The sequence below is a fragment of the Hemitrygon akajei genome, chromosome 7, assembly GCF_048418815.1.
Source record: "Hemitrygon akajei chromosome 7, sHemAka1.3, whole genome shotgun sequence".
Classification (NCBI taxonomy): Eukaryota; Metazoa; Chordata; class Chondrichthyes; order Myliobatiformes; family Dasyatidae; genus Hemitrygon; species Hemitrygon akajei.
The window spans coordinates 183,658,406-183,681,828 of record NC_133130.1 but is presented as its reverse complement, the minus strand read 5'-3'; the positions used below and the strand labels follow the sequence as shown (position 1 = coordinate 183,681,828).

The 23,423-nt window shown below is 44.5% G+C and overlaps 1 protein-coding gene across 1 annotated transcript in view; it reads right to left on the bottom strand.

The window, feature by feature from the left end:
- Positions 1-23,423, bottom strand: part of LOC140730113 (xenotropic and polytropic retrovirus receptor 1 homolog) — a 74,197-nt gene that overhangs the window by 11,664 nt on the left and 39,110 nt on the right. The window contains exons 4-11 of the mRNA XM_073050248.1: positions 19,688-19,837; positions 15,802-15,885; positions 13,060-13,141; positions 11,166-11,353; positions 10,204-10,383; positions 7,245-7,413; positions 5,328-5,522; positions 4,057-4,229 (exon numbers count right to left, since the gene is read on the bottom strand). Of these exons, the coding sequence (XP_072906349.1) occupies positions 4,057-4,229; positions 5,328-5,522; positions 7,245-7,413; positions 10,204-10,383; positions 11,166-11,353; positions 13,060-13,141; positions 15,802-15,885; positions 19,688-19,837 (1,221 nt within the window). The remainder of the gene's footprint in view (positions 1-4,056; positions 4,230-5,327; positions 5,523-7,244; positions 7,414-10,203; positions 10,384-11,165; positions 11,354-13,059; positions 13,142-15,801; positions 15,886-19,687; positions 19,838-23,423) is intronic.

Sequence of the window (23,423 nt, the reverse complement as noted above, 5' to 3'; positions counted from 1 at the left end):
ACTGCCAACTTCATTGAATGCTTTCTCCAGTTCTTCAGGGAGCTGTCTCTTTCTTTGTATTTTCAAATAAATATTAAGTATTTTATTTATTGTAAAATAAACTTTATTATTAACTTTAGTTACATAAATAAACTCTTTCATGCTTACATTCACAGTCAATGCCATTAGTATTGTTACATTGCATTCCCTAAAACTAATGGGGCTGTTGCCCCTCACGTGGCCCCCCAGGTGGCACACTATTACAATAAGCCACCCCCTTGGATGCATCAAAGCCGGTGTTGTGCGATGCCCTTGCTTGGGGGCCACCTGGGCCATCGGTATCTTTCTGAGGTCATTCCAGATGGGGTCTGAGGATTCCCAGTAATGTTGTGGAAAGTCTACTTAAAACGTTAGCTTTATTTGTTGCGTGCTCATCGAAACATCAGAGTAGACGGTGGAATGCGTCATTTTGCATCAACGTCCAACATAGCCGTGCTGGAGACAGCCCACAAGTGTCACCACACGTCCAGTGCCAAGATGGCATGCCCGCAGCTCGCTGACCCGAACCGCATGTCTTTTGAAATGTGGGAGGAAAGCGGAGAACCCGGAGGAAACCATGCAGTCACAGAGAGGACGTTCCAGACAGTCGCAGGAATTGAAACACAATTGGCGATTGCTGGCGCAGTTAATAGTCTGAGCAAATTGCCGCGCTGCCATACCATGCTTCAATTGAATAGGACACCAGCGGAAAGCAGACAAGTTTCAGGTCATATCCATCTTTGGAATAGTTGTTCATTTCAATTTACTCAATTGTTAGGTAAATTTTCAAGTGTTCCAAGTGTTTTAATTATTTGAAATACAGTATTTTTCAAAACCCCCCCAGCTTTTAATCTTGAATTTTAAGACAAAGGAGTAGAATTAAGCCATTCAGCCCATCGAGTCTGCTCCATCATTCCACCATGGCTGACTTATTTTCCTTCCATAACCTTTGACCCCTTACTAATCAAGAAAGCTATTAACCTTGACTTTATATCAAATCATTTTGTCTCCACAGCTGTCTGTGCAAGGAATTCCACAGACTCACTACCCTCTGGCTAAAGAAATTCCTCTTTATCTCTGCTCTAAAGCAAGTCCTGTGCTCTCTGGTCTGAGAGTCTCCCACTGTAGGGAACCTCCTCTCCAAGTCCACTCTGTCTGGGCCTTTCAACATCTGGTGGCTTTCAATGAGATCCCTCTTAATACTTCTGAACTCCAGCAAGGGCTGAGCAACCGCATTCAGTTTTAATGGTGAGATGAAAAGATGCTGAATAGATTCTTCAGTAACTGAATGTCGGACAGTCGAAGTTCTTCCATAGCTGTGACACAGTAGGCTGGGGCTGGGACTGCAGTTTCAGCAGCTGTCACAACAGTTGTGTGGGTGGGGCTTGTCATTTTCCAAAGCTCTCATGCCTCATTGTGATGTGTGTTTCTTTGATGTCTTGTCTGTTGTTTCTGAAACTCTGTGGAACTGAATACCTCAGGGCTGATTGGAGTTGATCCTTGGCTCCCCATGCCGAGGCTGGTTCACGGTTTGAAAATCAAACTGAAATTGGTTTGCAGCTGTTACTGATGGGTATAAAGAAAATGAACGTATAGACTCAACATGTTAATTTAAAAGGAAAAATGTATTTGTGTGTTAAATATTTAAATCACAAAAGGTTAAATATCTTCCTGCTTCTTGGAAAAATTAGGAATTTGTGGCCTCTGGAATTTCTGGCAGTGAACGTAGTCAGGGATGGGATATCACATGACAAAGGGCTCTCACTTCTGAATGAGGCCGGACCGGATGCGTAGGTCCTCGAAGCACCGAGGCCCATCTCCTCACTCTCTCAGTGAAGAGCTACCTGCCACGTTCCATCTGCCAGCTTCGTCCAGACAAGAAGGCAGGAACTGAGTCTGAGGTCTACCAGTCTTTTCAAACACACCAAGCTGAAACAACTAACATCACTGGCCCGTGATGTTGCACACACTAAGAGATAAAACGGGAGTCTTTGAACATAAAGGTAAATCAATGCACTACAGTCCCTTCATGAGATATTAGATATAGGAGCAGAATTAGGCCATTTGGCCCATTGAGTCTGCTCCATCCATAGTTGTGTCAACCTTTTAAGCCACTCTAAGATCAATCTATCCCTTTCCTCATACATAGTCCTCCATTTTTCTATCATCCTTATGTCCACCAAGGGGCAGAGTTTCTTAACTGCCCCTAATGTATCTGCCTCTACCACAACCTCTAGCAGAGCACTCAATGCACCCACCACTCTCTGTGTAAAGAACTTACCTCTGACGTCCCATCTATACTTCCCTCCAATCACCTTAAAATTATGTCTCCTGGTATTAGCCATTTTTGCCCTGGGGGAAAACATTTTCTAGCTATCTTCTCATCTATGCATCTCATCATTTTGTACACCTCTATTAAGTCACCCCTCTTCGATTTATGTAAGTTTGGCAGCAAATATTATTAAAAATTTTGAATTATTTTAGTAATGTGCATTGTGATCTGAAACGTTAATATTGCAGATGGACATTATAACGTGGGTGAAGACAATACCTCGTGTTCAGTGCATGCGAACCAAACGTGAGGCTGCAGCGCCCCCTGCTGGCGGAAAGGTGTTTACGTTGCCCTTCCATCTCCTCATCCCTAACTCGGCATCATTTCCTCTGCAGTTACTGGCAGCGAGGTGGTACAGCAGGGAGAGTCACTGCTTGGCTATACTACAGCCCTGACCTCAAGTGATGTCTGTGTGGAGACTGCGTGGATTTCCTCCCCATCCCCATCCCAGTGCTTTGGTTAATCAGCCACTGTAAACTGTCAGTAGTATGGAAGTGAGAGGTGGAATTATTGGGAGTTGATGGATATGCAGGAAGAATGGAAAGTGGGATGAATATCTCTGAAGATCTATCCTGGGCCCAACATATTGATGCAGTTACAAAGAAGGCGGACAGCATGAGGAGTTTGGGGAGGCTTGGTGTGTGTGACACCAAGGACTTACAAATTTCTACAGATGTACCGTGGAGAGCATTCCAACTGCTGCATCACCGTCTGGTGTGGAGGGCCGACTGCACAGCGCCGGAAAAAGCTGCAGAAAGTTGTGAGCTCGGCCAGCTGAGGTATGTGGACAGGGGCATTAGCCTCTCCAGCATCACAGACTCCTTCAAAAAGGTGTCATCCATCATTGGGAATCCCCATCATCCAGGACATGCCCTCTTCTCATTGCTACCATCAAGGAGGAGGTACAGGAATTTGAATCAACACACACTCAAATTCTTAGGAACATTAGATTTCTGAATGGGCAATGAACCCATATATACTACCTCAATATTTTGCACTACTTATTTAATTTCTTTAAATTTACTGTACTGTAAATTTACTAAATTCTTACTGTAATTTATAGCTTTTTAAAAATTATTATGTATAGCAAAGCACTGCATCCCCAAAACAAGTTCCAGTGATATTCGACCTAGTCCTGATTCTGAATGAATGTATGTAGGTGCTTAAGAGTCAGCATATGCTTGGTGGGCTGAAGGATCTACGTCCATGCATATCTCCCTATGTCTTTAAGTGTAACTGCTGAAAATCTGGAATACTCTACCGACTGAGATGAGCCCAGTTAGTTCTGTGGATTACTGCAAAATACTTCTAAAATCCTACTTTTTAAAATTGGTCTACTTATAGGATTGCTTATTGCCTGTGGGTGTTGATTATATAATTTGTTATATTCAATTGTGTTTTATTCTATATGTTTGTCTTTACTTCTAATTTTTTAATTTTGTCTCATATTTTTATAACCATATTGATTTACCTTCAAAATCTGTGTAAAGTACTTTGAGCCAGCATCTTAATGTTCGAAAGGTGTTAATATAAATAAAGTTGTTGTTACTACTTCTACTACTAATCCAGACCAACCTATTTGATCATTCATTGGTGGTACTTTCACAAATAAAGGATTTGGAAGAGAAGAATTCAATTTCAGCAGCGTTTACCCAATTTCTTTGGTTGGAGAGTATGTTCACATCTGAGGTTAGGTGTTCACTTACTTTATATTGGTATACTGTCTCTTCTCTCAGAAACTTGTTCTCTTTGGTTTTCTTGTCTAACAGTCCCCAGTCCATCTTCAGGTCCCAGCCGATGGTGAAGATGGTGCTGACACAGGTCGTCACGGCCCACAGGTAGAAGTAAACCTTCACACCGATTGTCAGCTGAGAGCGTTCTGAGGGAGAGCAGGTTGCAGGAAGGAGTGTGTGAGAATTATGCTCGACTTCACATCAGAATAATGCGGTGAGCAAAGCTTGTGGGGGATTGTTAGTGACCTTTTTAATATTCAGTGGCATGCTATGGTAAGGCACATAACCATGGCAACAGGAGGAAACTGTGGCAAATCGTCTAAGTTTTCTCCTAAATAAGGTAGCTCTTACACGCAGCACACTTTCAATTCTTGCACAGCGGTAAGTCTGCTCCCTAGTTCTGACTAATTACTGTGAGACACACTTTGACTGGTAACATGGTGGTCCAGCACGGTGGGTGAGAATTGGACAATGAATGTGTCTGAGATACAGGACGATCAACACTATGGTAACCATAGGGTGGGAACCACGCTGAGTGCTGTGATGTTATTCCTAGTTCATCCAGTGCTCCCTGTCCAACTGGATGAACTAGGAATAACATCATTCTCTCTTTTCTTGATACAAAATGGAGAGAAACCACAGACAGTAAAATTTGTTGCACCCTTGGGACCTGGCCATTGTTTAGACTAATATTTATGGCCCCTTTTTGTTGATGTTCAACAACTGAAACTATTTCTGGTTACTCACATTGCTTCAAATTCAATTCTATAGTCAAGCCATCCAATCTGTTCTGAGGAAGCATTGATAGATTTTTTTAAATTTTGTATGTGCCAAGTTGTATCTTTTTGAATCAGTGTAATACTAACTAAATACCGTGACATATCCTAACTACATACAACTGGAGTTCCAACATTGAGCTCCCAACTCTCGTTTTATTAAGATTTTGGATAAATTCACAGTAGTATAATAAATTTTCCAGTGAACCTGGTGAGTTTAGACAGCTAAGGGAATATACAAACACTCCAGGCCCTGCTCCAATTGCAAGCCTTCCCATGTTCCTGAACCCTGGTGTTCCAGATCCCATCCCTGACTTTGGCTAGACTGACTGCAGACTGTACTCACACCCCAGCTCACATTCCAGATTACGAGTGAGCCATATGCTGGGTGTCTGGACCTCCGAACAATCGGACACCGGATTATTGCTACTGGGTTTACGGGGATAGTAGCAGATTAATTACACTCACCTTTCTCAGTTGAGTACAGGGCTGCAAAGGTTACCATGATGAAAACGGTGGAGTATTTCCCAGCATTTGCTAAATGTGGGAATGCGTCCCTGCTGTCCCTGTATCGACGGAGGCACTGGGTGAATCGGATCCAGGGTGGAATGCACTGGATGAAGCAGGTCACTCCGTAGGAGTTACCGCTGGTTATGAACTTATCTGTGCAGAGAGAAGGAAAGGTGTGAGGTAAAGAACATTTAAATAACATCTGGAGGACATGGATCATGAATGTCCACAGACAACTGGTCTTTCTTTCAGACTCTGGCCGAAGATCATCGGCCTGCACTGTGAACTCTCTGAGTATCTCCAGCATTCTGGTACTTCAGAAAGCTCTGGTGTTCTGCTCTCAGCTGGCAGCACGGACTGGTGACATCTTGTCTGTTGTAACACTTATACCAACAGCTGCTAGTTACCTATGGTGGGAGAGTCTAAGACTGGAGAACACAGCCTCAGAATAGAGGGGTATCCTTTTAGAACAGAGATGAGGAGGAATTTCTTCAATCTGGAATTCGTTGGCAAAGCAGCTGTGGAGGCCAAGTCTTTATGTATATTTGAGGGAGACGTTGATAGATTCTTGATTGGTCAGGACATGAAGGGATACGGGGGGAAGGCAGGAGATTGGGTCTAAAGGAAAAATGGATCAGCCATGAAGAAAGGGCAGAGCAGACCCGATGGGCCATATGGCCTAATTCTGTTCCTATATCTTATGATCTAAAGACTACATTCAACAAGAAAAATCCCAGCTACTTCCATCCTGACCTGCATGCACTGTGTACCTATCTTTAATGTCTTGGGTCATTACTGGGATCATGAGGTTCTTAATTGGAAAAGCCATGTTAACCCCATGGGAACATACTAACGCAAATCAGGGTAGACAAACTCATGAGGAGTGTGTGTGTAGGCCTCTGTTCGTCTCGGTAGACCATGGATTCGCACCTTTGGAAGTTTCCAGGGCGCAAGCCTGGGCAAGGTTTTTTTTTATGGAAGACCGGCAGTTTCCCAAGCTGCAAGTCTCCCCTCTCCACACCACCGACGTTGTCCAAGGGAAGGGCATTAGTATGAGGGGTATAGAGAAGTTAGATGCAAACTGGTTCTTTCCACTGAGGTTGGGCAAGACTCAAAGTAGAGGATAAAAGGTGAAATGTTTAAAGGGAACATGAGAGGGAACTTCTTCACTCAGAGGGTGGTGAGAGTGTGGATTGAATTGCCAGTGGAAGTGGTCGATGTGGGTCTGATTTCAACATTTCGGAGAAGTTTGGATGACTACATGGATGGGAGAGTTACGGAGGACTATGGTCCAGGTGCAGGCCAATGGGACTAGGCAGATTAATAGTTCAGCATGGACTAGATGGGTTGAATGGCCTGTTTCTATGACTACGAGACTCTAAGCGTCCCTGTATACGGCTGAAGTTGGAAGAACAATGGAGTGGAATACTCAAAGTTCCTCTGGATGGCAGGAGCCACAGCTCTAGACTTGGATCTGTTCTCCTGCCATCAGACTCCAACATCGGTTTCTGATCTACCATGTTGCAACGTACACTATCTTCAGGATTCCCTGGAGCAGTAAGTCAGCTCTTCCCTTGTACTTTCTAGGAGCAAGAGAATCTAATTGCCTAGAACATCCACGCACAATGTGCCAAATTGGACCTGTTTTAGCCCTTTCCCTTGGTCATAATGCAGAAAATGCAGGAACTTACTGACATGCCATACTGTGACAACTTTGAAACCAAGAGCTGTGATGGTTCAGGGAAATGGGTGAAAATACTGGTGTTTTTCCGAGAGCTCCGTGTATTTTCAGCACTCTGTACCTCACAGCTACCTCACTGTCATAACGTGTGGTGCTGTGGACTGACTATATCGGTTTTTGGCGTGGCTTCTCACCTGCAGGTGGGCTCAGGAGGCCCTGGTTACTCTCCCAGTTCACGTCAAATGTGTAGAAGCAGATCAAGGACCAGAGGTCCAGGAAAACGGGCCCCATGCTGTTGAGTTGATCCGCCAGCCAGAAATCAGCAAAGCCGACTTTATGGAAGGGGGCTGTTATTACCCGGGACTGTTCGCAAAAAACACAAAGGTTAAGTCTGAGGAGTGTATCCAGTCACGGGAAACCAGCCCCTCTGTCCCCTTCACTCTGACGATCCAGAACCCTTTACCAGAAGAAGTGCCCAAACATTCTCGGTAAGAGTAGCAGTTGGACCCACTCTCTGCCGGCTGCTCGGGGTAGGTACATAAACGGGTGGTCCTTGAGGGAAAGAGTCAGCCATTCCTCTCATGGAGCAGAGTACTGAGCACAGAAGACGACTGGGCATTCTCTCACCCATTCCTGCTCCACCACCCAAATGGTGCTCCAGCTTCCTCAGGTCCACTTTGCCACCCTTCCGATATAATCCTTGCTTCTAGTCGCAATAGGAAACTCATCAGAGATGTGAATGGGAGCGGGATGTTCAGTCTGCTCCAGCATTTAGCAGGACTGTGGAAGATCAATTCCACCCCCCATGACCCCATTACAGGTGAGAAAAACTGCTTCAAAGACCCCACACCTGGCAGCTTCAAAGGCTCACAACCTATTAGAAGAGTTTCTTCCTCATCCAAGTGTGAAATTGCAACAAGAACCAGAGGACAGGGTCACTGCATAAAAGAGATGCTTATTTAAGACAAAAAAAGATGAAGAATTTCTTCTCTCGAGTTGGGAATGCTTGGAATTCCTTGCCTCAGATTGCTAATGAGGCTAAATATTGGAATATGTTCAAAGATTTAGATAATTAGACTTTTACTCATTGACGGAACCAAGGATTACATGGGGAGGGTTGGGAAAGTGAACTTCAGGATTAGAGACCATCCCTCTGGTTCTGAATTCTTCTATCAACACATCCCAGCCGATTAAAATTGTATGTTTCAATAAAATTGCCTGTAATTTTTCCAAAATCCAAAAAGCTAAGCCTCACCCTAACCTCTCCGTAAGCAGGACCATTTTAGTGAACTCTATCTGAACTGCCTCCAATACTTTCCATAACTCGGGGGACCAAAACTGTTTGTATTCGTCAAGAAGCTCTCATTGTCAGTTGGTATACTTGTTAGTTTGTCCTCAGATTTACTTTCCTCTGATTATTTTTACTCTTCTCCTGCAAGTTTCCAAATCTGTCTCAACTTTTGGGCCTATCATTAATTTTTACTACCATGGTTTCTTCTTCAATGGAATGCATTCCTTCATTAGCCAGGGCTTACACTCCGCCCTCATCACCCTCGCCTTGGGAGGCATTGTTCCTCGTTTCAATATTTTTTGTTGGATGTATTCAACTTTCTCCTTAAATATCTACAGTATTTGCCTATTGCTTTACTTGCCTGGTCAACGTTATCCACCTCTACGCTCGTTCATTGGTCATTGCCTTTATTTTAGTTTAGGATAGTTACTTCAGACCAAAGTTACCCATTCTCTTGTTGAATTCCACCCAGCTGTGATTGCTAATTCCTCGGTGATATTTCATTCTCGGCGCCACGGTAGCATAGCAGTTAGTGTGCTGCTTTAAAGCTCAGGGCGTCGGAGTTCTGAGTTCAATTCCAGCATCCTCTGTAAGGAGTTTCTAAATTCTTCCCTTGGAATGCGTGGTTTTCCTCCGGGTGATCCGGTTTCCTCCCACGGTCCAAAGACATACCAGTTAGTAAGTTAATTGGTCATTGTAAATTGTCCAGTGATTAGGCTGGGGTTAAATTTGGGGTTGCTAATGGTTTGGTTCAAAGGGCTGGAAGGGCCTATTCTGCCCTGTACCTCTAAATAAAATAACATAATTTATTAAATCGTTTTTTTCGGATACAGATTTATTTATTTATCACAAGTACAGTGAAATAGGTTGTTTGTGTTAACAGCCAACACAACCTCAGGATGTGCTGGAGGCAGCCCAGTATGCCCACTCTGTTCAGCACAGCAACACAAAACACAGCCAGCAACAAAACAACAATGGTGAAACAAGCCTTTCTCCTCTCCCACGCACCCACGTAGTCTCCAACCCCAGTACAGGCCTCCGGGCCTCCATCCTCCACTTTACCAGATCCAGCGTCATGGGCAGCGCAGCGTTGTATAGTACAGGCGACCCGGGTTGACTTCCCACCCCTGCCCGTGAGGAGTTTGTACGTTCTCCCCGAGACCGCGTGGGTTTCCCCCGCGTGCTCCGGATTCCTCCCATTGGTCATTGTAAATTGTCCCGTGATTAGGTCAGGATTAAATCAGGGCAGTGCGGCTAGAAGGGACAGAAGAGCCTATTCCACTCTGTATCCCAGTAAATAAATAACCTGTTGTACAGCCACTTGCATCACAATGATCGTGTAGGCTAAAGATAGCCTTCTTGTTCAAAGATCAAGGTATCGGGGGGGAAGGAACGCTAGTGTCACAACTGGCAAAGAGGAGAATCACCGCTGGATAATGGGAGCCTGGACAGAGACTGAACAGGCTGGCTCACATTCTCCAGAAGGAAGAAGCCGAGAAGTCTTTAAGATTCCCAAGTCTGAAAAGAGTGTTTTAGAGGAGGCAGCCCCTCTTTGTGGATATCAAAAATTAGATGCTTAGACAAAGGCAATATGTTCAGCCCGGGAGAAATTTCTTTACTAAGAGAATAGTCAGGGTCTTGTATCTCAGCAACAGTAAATCCCATGGATACTCAGTGGGAAAGTCAGACGCACATGAGGAAGGCTTGGGAGGAACTATGGCATTCTGATCTTTGTTGACCTGGTAATTTCAGAAGTATTTCAGTGGCTGGAAAGGGCACTGGGTTGGTTTGAAGCTCTTTAAAGTAAGATACAAGTAAATGCATATCATTCCTAGACCAGGGATCTCTGCTGGTGTACTCACCAGGACCTTTAACAACCAAATGCGGGACTTGTAGTAGAAGGTCTTGGTTGGGTTCAGGAGAAGAAGCACCATGAGTCCGTACAGGACCAGTGGACTGATTGACATCGGAGTGTGGATGTAAGCACTGAAAAGGCAGGCGAGCACACTCAAGCACCAGAGGACTCCCAGGAAACCAGCCAGCTGAAAGAGAGAGGGTGAGGAGCTGTTAGTGTTAGGGCCTAAACTGGCACGACACACTGACAGAATTAGAGTGCCGCCCATGGCAATATATCCCCGAGGAAAGTGTACTTTCAGAACTTTCTGTGGCAGGTAGATTTCCCTCTTTTTAACTCCTCAGTTGATGCAAATCAGCAGTTTGCTGGGTAACTTCAGAGTAGTTAATGGACACCTGACTGCTGTGGAACTGGAGTCATGTTAACTCCGGACCTGTTACCAAGACTGTTTCCCTCTCTTAATGAAAATCCATCAAATCTATGGTTCCTTTCACTGAAACTTGATGGCTGGGTTGAGCTGTTCTCCAATCTTGGCAATTTACTTGCAAACATTTCATCTCCATACAAGGAGATGTCATCAATGATGATTAGTTTTCTAAGCAATGAACTACTGTTCTCACGCTGGCTCAGGGGCTTTAACCTTGTTTCTTGGACAGACACATTATCCCTAATGGTGCACTATTTTCTTACTGTTTCTCTGGCTAACTAGTGTGGTGATATAACCAGGTACACAGTAGCAAAGAGAATAATGCACCGCCTATCACTCTGAAGTTTCCTTGGGGAGTAGCATTGGGCAGGTTTTTAAAGCAGTTTATGACCTGAGCTTAACTTTGAGTTCTAATCAACTTTTATCTTTCCCTTCCAGCTACAGCTAACTTGACTCCTTCCACTCCACCCTGTCTCAGACCCTCACTAGGCTTTGAATTTGGTCAGGCTGTTACAGTCACTAACATGTTCCATCAGACTCACCTCAAAAATTTCCTGATGGGAGAGGTGGTTCCTGGGATCAAGTTCAAAGATCAAACAATGATTCACTCCTGCCTTCCTCCAGCCATAGATATTAATTCCCAGCAGGAAGACAAACTCAATGAAAATGAAGCCCCCTCTGTAAGCCCTCAGGAGGGGCCACACACTGGCTTCCCGAGATACGTAGATACCTAGAAAAAAATATAATACCATAAAACCATAAGACATAGGAGTAGAATTAAGCCATTCAGCCCATCGAGTCTGTTCCACTGGCCTATATCACTTTAGCCAGGTAGCTAAATAGGCAATAGGGCTATCATTTCCCTAAAGACATGTAATGGTAATCATAAATACTGATTAAACAACACTATTCAGAGCAGATCTAGTCTGCATATTAGAAAAAAGGCTGTAAAAGTTGTGGAGAAAGTATAAAAAGATAGACAGAGGCTTTAGCAAAACTGTTCAGCTACATCTATTGGGCAAGACTGAACAGGCTGAGTGATATTCACTGGAAAGAAGAGATTGAATTATCTTTTAAAATTCCCAAGTTAGAAAGGAGTGGTTTAGAGCAGGAGTTCTCAACCTTTTTTAAGCCATGAACCCCTATCATTATCCGAGGGGTTTGTACCCCAGGTTGAGAACCCCTGGTTTAGATGAAAAGACAGTCAAATAGACCGTAAACCCAAGCAGTTGTTAATTCTGCCTGATTCCATGCGATAAATTCTACATAAACCTGTCTCTCTCTATGCATGTTGAAGCCAGATTCAGGTGCAACAATTTGTGCCACAATAACCACCGTTGTATTATGTTATTTGGAAGCCAGTGTTGTTTTTTTTTAATAATTGAAAACAGAAAATTCTAGAAACATTCAGCAGGTCAGACAGCATCTGCAAAGAGAGAAGCATTTAATGTTTCAGGTCTGACCTGAGCAATTCCAGCACCTTCTGTTTTAACTCTTACTTCCAGCATCTGCAGTATTTTGGTTTTGACTAAGATGTCTGGGTAAATTTCTAATTGTTGATAATGTATACTTGCCAACTAATAGAGGCTGATCGCATGACATCAGCCATTCTGCCCTGTTAAACAGCCTTTTGCCTTCCAACTCCAACGAATAAAGATATGATCAAAGAAAATCACTGTTTTTAAAAAAATCTGTCTCTCTTTCATCCCAGAATTGGTGCAGTCCTGCCCAGGAGACCCGCCTTCATTTCCTGAAGGCTTTATGTCAGTAATGGAAGGTTGACTTCCCCATGCACCAACGTCTGCATGAAATGGCCAGTAGGCACCAGCTCACCCATATGATGAACCTATTCATTTTCTGATTGGCTGGCAAGGGGCCTAGTCAGCAGTGGCCTATATGGCCAAAATGACCAACCAATTGGGTTGTACCATTGCCGACCTCATTTGGTGAAACCTTCAAGGACCCATCCACCCCTACTGGCAAGCTTTGAAAAAAACCATGATAGGTCTATGCTCTTCAATTACTGCCCGAAGCAAGTGATGAAGAAGAACAGGCAAGTCATCTGGAAGATTCGAGTCTCCTTTTGTATAAAATATTTGATTGGAAGTATTTCTGCAGAGAGAGCTAAGAACTGAGATTCCAAACTGCTGCTTGAGGTCCAGTGTATACCATTCATTATCTGCCGTTCTGGGGAAAACAGGGTTATTCTGTTAAAATGTGGGCCTGCGAACATCTCCGCCTCTCATTCTTCATTACACTCGGCAGTCGGAGTTATGCTGACCTGTGTCACCGGAGCCTCCTGTCTATTCTGGGCATTTGATCTGTACAAAGTGTTGAATGATTCATGTCAGCCTGTCAGTCGTGTTGTTTACAAATAGCTCTGGAATACGCAATGAGCCCGAGCTTCTTTCTCATTGGCTGGCGCTGAGCGCTTACCTTTGATGATTATCAGCACGGAGAGTGCCATAATGAGTCCACACTGCACGCCCACACGGAAGGTTGTCCACACTGGGGGAGTCTAGGGGGACACAATGCAAAGCTTTATGGCCACTCTTGAGATCTTCCCGCAACACACGTGCTCTCTCTGACTAACACATACACAATAACATACTCAGCCACTGATTTCATTTTCTTCTGAGGCAGTTTCTCGGGATGAAGGATGACTTCTCTCACTCAGCTGTGGTGGTCTTTGACGTGCTTTAGGATGCCAGTGAGGGGCTCTCATCTGCAATGGGGGGAAGGGGGCAATGTCCAGGTGGGTAGCTTGTGAGATGTTGCAACACTTCCACTGTTTACAAAGAGCTTCTGTGTGCTCCTGGTGCACGGTGCGGAGGTTCTCATTGCAATCCATTTCAAGCAGACATGGGCCAGAGGCTCCGAAAGTCAACGGGGAAGCTTTGAGCACATGTTGAATCTCTTGCCATGACCGAACCTTGAACAGAGTGTCTGCTTTAGGAGTGTGTTGCTGAATGTGTGAATGGATTGGCCTACCCAATATAGTCAACCCCTGCGCAGGAGATGATGGCCCAGGAGAGGAGACTGATATTGTTTTGTTCATCTTTCCAACAAATCTGGAGATCTTACCAATACTGGACTGGTGGTATCTTCCAGTGCCTTGAGATGACTGCAGTCAGATCTCAGAAGTATATCAGGCAGGAATCAGAACTGATTAGTGGACCGTGTGTGTTGTGTGTGTCTGCAGTCCTGATCTTCAAATACCTTCCTCCTTAGTCAACTAAAGGCTGTGCTGGAACACTGGAGGTGATGACTGCCATTGCCAAGGGTTTCTCCTGAGATACGAAATGCGGTGAATGGCGTTGTTGTGAATCTCTGTTACTGAACATAGTGGAGATAGGTTGGCAGAGAACCTATTGTCTTCTTGATGTTGAATGTAGACCCTTCTCCCCGCAAACTTCCCACGACCGCGATGGTTCTTGGCAAACTTCTCTGCAGAAATGGTTTGCCATTGCTGCCATTTGGGCAGAGCCTTTACAAGATGGGTGACCCCAGGCATTATCAATGCTCTTCAGAAATTGTCTGCCTGGTGTCAGTGATTGCGTAACCAGGACTTGTGAGGTGCACCAGCTGCTCTTACGACCATCCATCACCTGTTTCCATGGCTTCACGTGACTCTGATTGGGGGTCTAAATAGGTGCTGCATCTTGCCCAAGGGTGACCTGCAGTCTAGCAGAGGGAAGAAGTGCCTTAAACCTCCTTTGGTAGAGATATATCCCCACCCCACCACTCCATGGATGAAGTTGTCAGTTGGAATCTTTTTCCCAGGGCAGAAATGTCAGGTATTAGAGGTGAGAACAAAGAAGTTTCAAGGAGATGTGAGGGCACATTGAGTGATAGATGCCTGGAGCAAGCTGCTGGGAGGAGTGGTGGAAGCAGGTACAATAGTAGCATTTAAAAGGAGGGAATTAACACATGAGGGGCATTTGAAGGGTCTGGGCCTGTATTCACTGGAGTTTAGAAGAATGAGGGGTGATCTCATTGAAACCTATGGAATATTGAAAGGCTGGACACGAAGAGGACGTCTCCAATAGTGGAGGAGTCTAGGACTGCAGAGCATTACCTCTGAATTGAAGAAGTCCATTTAGAACAGAGACATAGAGGAATTTCTTTAGCCAGAGGGTGGTGAATTGCCACAGATGGCTGTGGAGGCCGTCACTGGGTATATTTAAAGCAGAGATTGATAGGTTCTCAATTGGTAAGGGCATCAAAGTTCATTGGGAGAAGGCAAAAGAATAGGGTTGAGAAGGATAATAAATCTACGATGATGGAATGGCAGAGCAGACACAATGGGCTGAATGGCCTAATTCTCCTCCTATGTTTTATGAATATACAGTCAGTGGGGGGATATGGATCACATATAGGCAGAAGAGAATTGGTTTAATTCACGATTGTGGTTGGTGTAGGCACTGTGGGCAGAAGGGACTATACCTGTGTTCTATGTTCAACATTTTCATTTTAGATTCCCATTAGGTCTGAAAATTAGCTGTACCCCCGAGGGAATGATTGAGGTGAGATGCAACATTGCAGTGAGATGGATTCAGAAAAACAATGACACGGCCTCGTTGGACACCAGTCTCCACTCAGAGCTGCTCTGTTGTAGATCCAGTACACGGTATTGTGGCACATAGACATCATGGAGTAATAATCTGGACACAGACTTGAGCAGGGTGTTTCACTGTCCCTGCTGACTGATCATTTCAAAGGCTTGAGTAAGGTCAGAATAACCCATGTATAGTTTGTGGTGTTGGGCCCTGTATTTTGTTGGTATGGTCACACAGGGAAGATGATATCCACTGTGCCTCTGAATGGTTAGAGCCTACACTACAATGCAGGAAGCAGCTTGTGTTCATAACTCTAACATACCTACTCTGACCGTACTACCCCTCGAGTGTGCAAACACACACATACACGAGTGCAGACACAAAAATACAAAAAACACAAGCACACGGGTGGCACACATACAGTCGATAGCACACCTACATATAAGATATACAAATTTCATTCACCAAACCTTCAACAAGCAACACACACCGACACTGCTCTGTCTGTAACACACACCTACACTTATTGTCATGGAATTACACACACAAGTACACCCACTCTCTCACTCTCGTGTGTACACAATTGCTCAAACACCTCACTGAACTGTAGGTGACAGACCTGTGCTGTTCCTAGCGGAGGAACTCGAAGCCTCTTCATCGCCCGGGCTCTGTCTCCTCCAGCCAGCTGAGTTGTGTAGAGTGACTGTGGGGCAAAATTTTACATCTTTAAGTTTAATGAATTCTTTGCTTTAGTTGCAAGTATTGTCATTACCACCAGTCCTGTGTATGTGCTTTTTGCCAGGGTTTTCACACTCGAACTCAGTAGGTTTCTTTCTAGACAGATAAGAGCCCCGCTCTTCACTGCTACACTTTGTGGAGCCTTCAGGATGCATGAAGAGTTTCCACAACTGGTGTGTCATTTGCCAGTATCTCTGACTGCAATTAGTTCAGGGCAGGTTCCTCATGCTCCCATGGTTAGCTCCCTCTTGGTTTCTAACAAGCCATTAAATTACAGAGGTTTAATATTCGTGATCAAGAGGAATTGGCCTTCGCATAACGTTTACCAGATTATCCATGAATATCCTTCTCTGCTCCACTGCACATTCTGTAAATAGTCTCCATCTACATGTATTGTAGTGTCCATAACTACCCCTCCCTCTGGACTCTATAAATACCCCATCTGCTTGTATACTGCATTCTGTAAATACTCTGTTGTATTCACCTGTACTCTGTAATTTTGTTAAATACCCTTCTGCCTCTACTTGGATGCTACACTCTTTAACCATCTCTACATCTCTCAATGCCATGATCTCTGTAAGTATCTCATTGCCTTCACCCACTGAAAGCATTTTGCATAGCTTTCCTCTCTCTGAAAGTTTTCCTATAGATGTGTGATACTGGGTAAACACACCTTGCTCAAGCTGTCTCTGAGCACCTCAATGTGTCTGCCTGTGTTTGGTAGTCTCAGTAAACACCCCAATCTTTTAGCGTCTCTGCAAACACTTCGTATTCTCTGCCTGTACACTGCAGACTCTAACTACTCACTCTCTGGTAGATTGCAGTCCACCTTTTGTCCCAGTAAGTAGTCTTGTCCCTCTTCCTTTTGGCTGCAGTTTCTCTAAGTACCCAGTCCGTCTGTATGCAGTAGTGTGTAAAGATCTCATTGTATCTGCCACTACCCTCATGCCCTGGATATGCCTTGCAGTTTTTGTAAGAACCTTCCCACTCGGCTTCTCAGTCCTGTACAAAGCACTTGTTCCTCAATATGTTCCTCAGTTATTAGAAATGTCCCACTGCCTGGCTGTACCCCACAACCTCTGTCAATATCCCTGTCACACAGCTTGTTTACTGTGCTCTGTCTACACACCACATTCCCTGCAAATACATTCCACTTTTCCACCTTGTATTTATTTTAATGCAATTTTTATGTCTTACACTGTACTTCTGCAGCGACTTTCACAATGAATGTCCATGAAAATAGAACCATAGAACATGACAGCACAGTACAGGCCCTTCAGCCCTCCATGTTGTGCTGACCCATATAATCCCTAAAAGAAAGTACTAAACCCACACTGCCCCATAACCCTCCATTTTTCTTTCATCCATGTGCCTGTCCAAGAGGCTCTTAAATACCCCTAATGTTTTAGCCTCCACCACCATCCCTGGCAAGTCATTCCAGGCACTTACAACCCGCTGTGTAAAAAAACTTACCCCTGATGTCTCCCCTAAACTTCCCTCCCTTAATTTTGTATATATGCCCTCTGGTGTTTGCTATTGGTGTCCTGGGAAACAGGTACTGACTATCCACCCTATCTATGCCTCTCATAATCTTGTAGACCTCTATCAAGTCCCCTCTCATTCTCCTACACTCCAAAGAGAAAAGTCCCAGCTCTGCTAACCTTGCCTCATATGACTTGTTCTCCAATCCAGGCAACATCCTGGTAAATCTCCTCTGACCCTCTCCATAGCTTCCACATCCTTCCCATAATGAGGTGACCAGAATTGAACACAATACTCTAAGTGCGGTCTCACCAGAGATTTATAGAGTTGCAACATGACCTCTCTTCTCTTGAACTCAATCCCCTGTTAATGAAGCCTAGCATCCCATAGGCCTTCTTAACTACCCTATCAACCTGTGCAGCGACCTTGAGGGATGTATGGATTTGAACCCCAAGGTCCCTTTGTTCATCCACATTCTTAAGTAACTGACCATTAATCCTGTACTCAGTCTTCTGGTTTGTCCTTCCAAAATGCATCACCTCACCCTTGTCTGGATTGAACTCCACCTGCCATTTTTCTGCCCAACTCTGCAGCCTGTCTATATCCTCTTGTAACCTTCAACCACCTATAGCTCCATCCACAACTCCTCCAATCTTCATGTTATCCGCAAACTTACTCACCCATCCTCCCGCCTTTACATCCAGGCCATTTATAAAAATCACAAATAGCAGAGGTCCCAGGACAGATCCCTGCGGCACTCCACTAGTCACCGACCTCCAGGCAGAACACTTTCCTTCCACAACTACCCTCTGCTTTCTTCCTTTAAGCCAATTTTTTTTCCAAAACAGCCAAGGTTCCACTTATCCCATGCCTCATGACTTTCTGGATGAGTCTGTCATGAGGGACTTTGTCAAATGCTTTGCTAAAGTCCATGCAGACCACATCCACTGCCCTACCCTCATCAATTTCTTTTGTTATCTCTTCAATCAGGCTCGTGAGGCATGATCTTCCCTTCACAAAGCCATGTTGACTATCCATGAGTAAACTGTACTTCTCCAAATGCTCATAGATCCTATCCTTAAGAATCCTTTCCAGTAGTTTGCATACCACTGACATAAGACTCACCGGTCTATAGTTCCCAGGTTTCTCCCTATAAACTTTTTTAAACAAGGGAACTACATTTGCCATTCACCAGCCCTCCGGCACTTCCCCTGCAGCCAAAGAGGATTCAAAGATCATGGCTAATGCTCCTGCGATCTCTTCTCTCAATTCCCACAACAACCTGGGGTGTATCATATCCGGCCCTGGGGATTTATCAATGTTAATGTTTTTAAGAAGATCTAGCACTTCTTCCTTAATCTCCACATTGTCCAGCACACAGGCCCACTCTACTTCAACCTCATCCTGATCAAGATCCTTTTCACTTGTGAATACTGAAGCAAAGTATTCATTTAGGACCTCCCCAACCTCCTCCACCTCCAGGCACATGTGGCCCTCTTTATCCTCTAGTGGTCCCACCTTAGTTCTCATCATCCTCCTATGCTTCGCAAATGCATAGAAAGCCTTGGGGTGCTCCTTAATCGTACATGCCAAGGCCTCCTCAAAATAAACCTGATTCTGAAATTCTCCTGTCTGTATGTTGCAATCTCTGTAAATACCCTCTCAGTCTGTGTGAATGCTCCTCTCACTCTGCTTGGATGCTGCAGTCTCTACAAACACCTCTCATCCTCCCTCTATATGCTTCACTATACCTGTCTGCCAATACTCAACCTCTGCCTGTGATGATTATCAGTCCCTGTAAAGATTTCGCCACTTTTTATTTTGTTCCCCTGTTTAAGACAATAAGAACATAAGACATAGAGCAGAATTAGGCCATTCAGCCCTTTGGCTCTGCTCTACCAGTCCATCATGGCTGATTTATTATCTCTCTCAACCCCATTCTCCTGCCTTTTCCCTGTAACTTTTGACATCCTTACTAATCATGAGCCTATCAACTTCCACTTAAAGCACCACCTGTTCCAGCTGACAGGAGGCAAGTTCTGAGCAAACACCCAACACCCAGACATCCACACATACAAGTTCGATTTTTAGCAAGTCTCATCCTGTAGTGTACACTGGAACCCATCATATATCCCAGTGATATAACCACATGCGTGGAATGGCTACTCCTGTAAAATCCTACAAGCCCAGCCTGCTGTGCAACGGTGATTTATTTCCCAACAGGGGTATAGTGTTGGCTTCTGGACGAGGGAGAAGGGGCCCGAGTCAGTCTCTCCCACACTTACCTCCACCTCGCTGATTAGCTGGTCCACCTTTTGGCTGGTGTACACTGCTGAGCTCTCAACCTGAGCTTCCTGCCACCCTGCGCCTTTCGATGTGTTGAACATTTTATCGTATTTCTTCATGATTTTGGAAAGCCCAGTGAGGTTGAGATTCTGGATTGGAAGAAAAGGGTTCTCTTGAGATAATGGATGGGTGGGGGAGGTGGAAGGAATACAATTTTTCAGAACTTTTTAAAAGAAGGGATCCTGGACACAACATATTGATGCAGCTATAAAGAAGGCAAGACAGTGGCTATATTTCATTAGGAGTTTGAGAAGATTTTGGTTTGTCGACTAAAACACTCAAAAACTTCTACAAATGTACCGTGGAGAGCATTCTGACTGGCTGCATCACCGTCTGGTATGGGGGGGGGGGGGGGGGGGGAGGGAAAGTGGGACTATTGCACGAGATCAAAGTAAGTTGCAGAAATTTATAAAATTAGTCAGCCTCATCATGGGTACTAGCCTCTGCAGAGGAGAATCTTCAAGGAACAGTGGCTTAGGAAGGCAGGATTAAGGATTGTTAAGGATCATTAAGGATCCCCACCACCAGGGAAATGCCATCTTCTCATTGTTACCATTGGGAAGGAGGTACAGAAGTCTGAAGGCACACATTCAGCAATTCAAGAATAGTTCTTCCCTGCTGCCATCTGATTTCTGAATGGACATTAAAACCATGAACACCACCTCACAACTTCCTTATTTCTGTTTTTCTTCTGCACTACTTATTTTACCTTAACTATTTTATTTATATAATGTAATCCAGTTTTTTCCTCTATATTTATTTATCATGTATTTCATTGAACTGCTAAAGTAAAGTTAATACATTTCATGACATATGCTGGTGATATTAAACCTGATTCTGATTCAGAATCCATGTTTTGTGTTCCTTATAGACAAATAGGCAAAGGCAAAGGTTGGTGGTGTTGTTAATAGTGTAGTCAGTTGTCATAGGGTTGCAATGCGACAGAGACAGGATGCAGAGCTGGGCTGAGAAGAGGCAGATGCAGTTCAACCAGGAAAAGTGAGAGGTGATTCACTTTAGATGGTTGAATTTGATGGCAAAATATAGGGTTAATAATAGGATTCTTAGCACTGTGGAGGAACTGAGGAATCTTGGAGTCCATGTCCATAGTTCCTTCAAAGCTGCCATGCAAGTTGATAAGTTTATGAAGAAGGTGTATGTTGTGTTGGCCTTCATTAGTCGAGGGACTGAGTTTAAGAGCCGCAAAGTAATGTTGCAGCTCCATAAAACTCCGGATAGACCACACTTGGAACATTGTGTTCAGTTCTGCTCATCTCATTATAGGAAAGATGTGGAAGTTGTAGAGTGGGTGCAGAGAAAATTTATCAGGATGCTGCCTGATTAGAGAGCATGTCTTATGAGCAAGCTGGGGCTCTTCACTCTGGAGCAAAGGAGGATAAGAGATAACCCAATCAAGGTGTCAAGATGATAAGAAGCATAGATTGAATGAATAGCTAGAGACTAATATGAGAAGCATAATTTTAAGGTGCTTGGAGGGAAATGTGGTGGGGGGGGGGGTTGCTGTCAGAGTTAAATCTTTTTTACACAGTGAATGGTGAGTGTGTAGAACGCGCTGCCAGGGTGGTGGTGAAGGGGCATTTAAGAAACTCTTAGATAGGCACATGGATGATAGAAAAATGGAGGGCCATGTAGGAGGGAAGGGTTAGATTGATCTTAGAGTTGGTTCATTGATTGGCACGGCATTGTGAGCCAAAGGGTCTGTACTGTGCTGTAATGTAAATTGTCCACTGATTTCTGAGGGTTATAAAAGACACAATGTGGGTCACAAATCACTAGAATAAGTGGTGTCCACACTCTCCCACTCTCCACACTATCGTTAAAAATGTGTGTGTTAATTAACTGTTAAACTCTCTACAGGAAGTTTTGGCTGTTGAGGAGCTGCTGGTTAAGAAACACTGCTAATTTATGGTTACTAATTTAATAGATAAACACTGGTTGATAAGGAATGAGGTGGAGCAGAAACGGGCGATGAGGTGGTGTACAGATGACGAGGGAATCTGGCAGGAATTGCTGGGAATGTGGCGGGAATAAATGGACTGAGTGGGATTAATTTACACAGGTGGGTGATTGATGGTCAGTTTGCACCTAATGGGCTGAAGGGCCTGTTTTGGTGCTGTATGACTCCATGACTATGTGTATGGTCTTCACCAGGCAATATGAGGACCTGAAATATCCCCAGAACTATCTTTATCTTATTACATGTATAAATCAGTCAAAGTCTACATTTCATTACCAGTGTTTTTTCCCCCATCCTCTCCCCTTTCCTATCTCTCTCTACTAAAGGTTGATGTGGCATAGGGCACATTGTTGCATTATCTCGGGCATCACCTGATCAATACCCGTCGTGGAATGACGCTGGAAATTAAAAGATAAATCAATGTAAAGACAAAATTGCTCCAAGCTGATTCAGCTCTGAACCTCGGAGTCTCAGGCTCCAGCTCTCACTGTTGGGCCTTCTCTTGATTGTGGGGAGAGTAGCTGCAGCAGGAGGAGCTCACATTCAATCAGATCAGTGCTGATCTGCAGCTCCACCTGGATTTCAGAAAATGACTCTCAAGGTGGTATATGCTGACGTATCTGTACTTTGAACTTAGACCTAACTGTTCCACCTTTGTTCGATGTTCCCTGGTGAACTCCATTTGCTCTGCAGGGACCACTGCGCTCTGAGGGAGCTGGTGCTTTAGCAAGAGAGGTGTTGTGTTCATCCTCAGTGCAGACCAAACCATTCCACAAAGTCAACTTTTAAAGAATGGCCACACCAGCCAGGGAGGAAAATGCAGCAGCCATTTTGTACACGTCCCATGATCATCATGTGAATAGCTGTTGTAATGTTAGGGAGGTCTGACCCCTGCACATGTAGCACACAGGACATGCCCTGATGCGCATGGGCCAGATCCCCAGCTATGGGTAAGTAGCCCCACTGCTTTGTGGGCAGCCACAGGAGAGAGATGGAGGCTACGGGAGTAAACCCAGAGAGAAAATCCAGAGTGGAGCCCCAGGTGGCTGGATGTCACTGAGCACCCTTCCAGCAGCTCCTGCAGCCAAGCTGGTGCCAAACATAGTGCTTTACTTTCCTTTGGACTACACTGGTGAGGCCGAGAGGAGGATCTTGACAACTGGACATCCCAGATCTCCATGCCTTCTGCCCAGGTTTGTGTCCTGGAGAGGTCACTCCATTCGCACATTGTCCTTCGAGACAGATGGATACCATCATCAGCAAGTAGATCAGGATATATTTGGTATCCTGTCCAACATTGAGCATTCTTCCAGTATCACAATGAAGATGTTTATGCACACAATTCTATTGAACGACCTTGAACCCACAACCTCCAGCCTCAGAGGTAGGAGTGATACTGCTGATCGAGCAGAGGCTCCCTCCTTTATTCATGCTTAACACAGTGGATTAGAGACTGACAATGCATTCTGTTTCACAATTCTGTTTCAGCCAATGTTAGTACTGGCCGTGAAATCTTTAAAATCACCATGTCTGGTCTGAAAGCTCAATAATGACATTAAGGGGCATTTTAAACACAAGAGATTCTGCAGATGCTGGAAATCTTAAGCATCACACACAAAATGCTGGAGGCAATCAGCAAGTCTTGCTTCATTTTTTGGAACAGAATAAGCAATCAAGGTTTCAAGCCAAGACGTTTA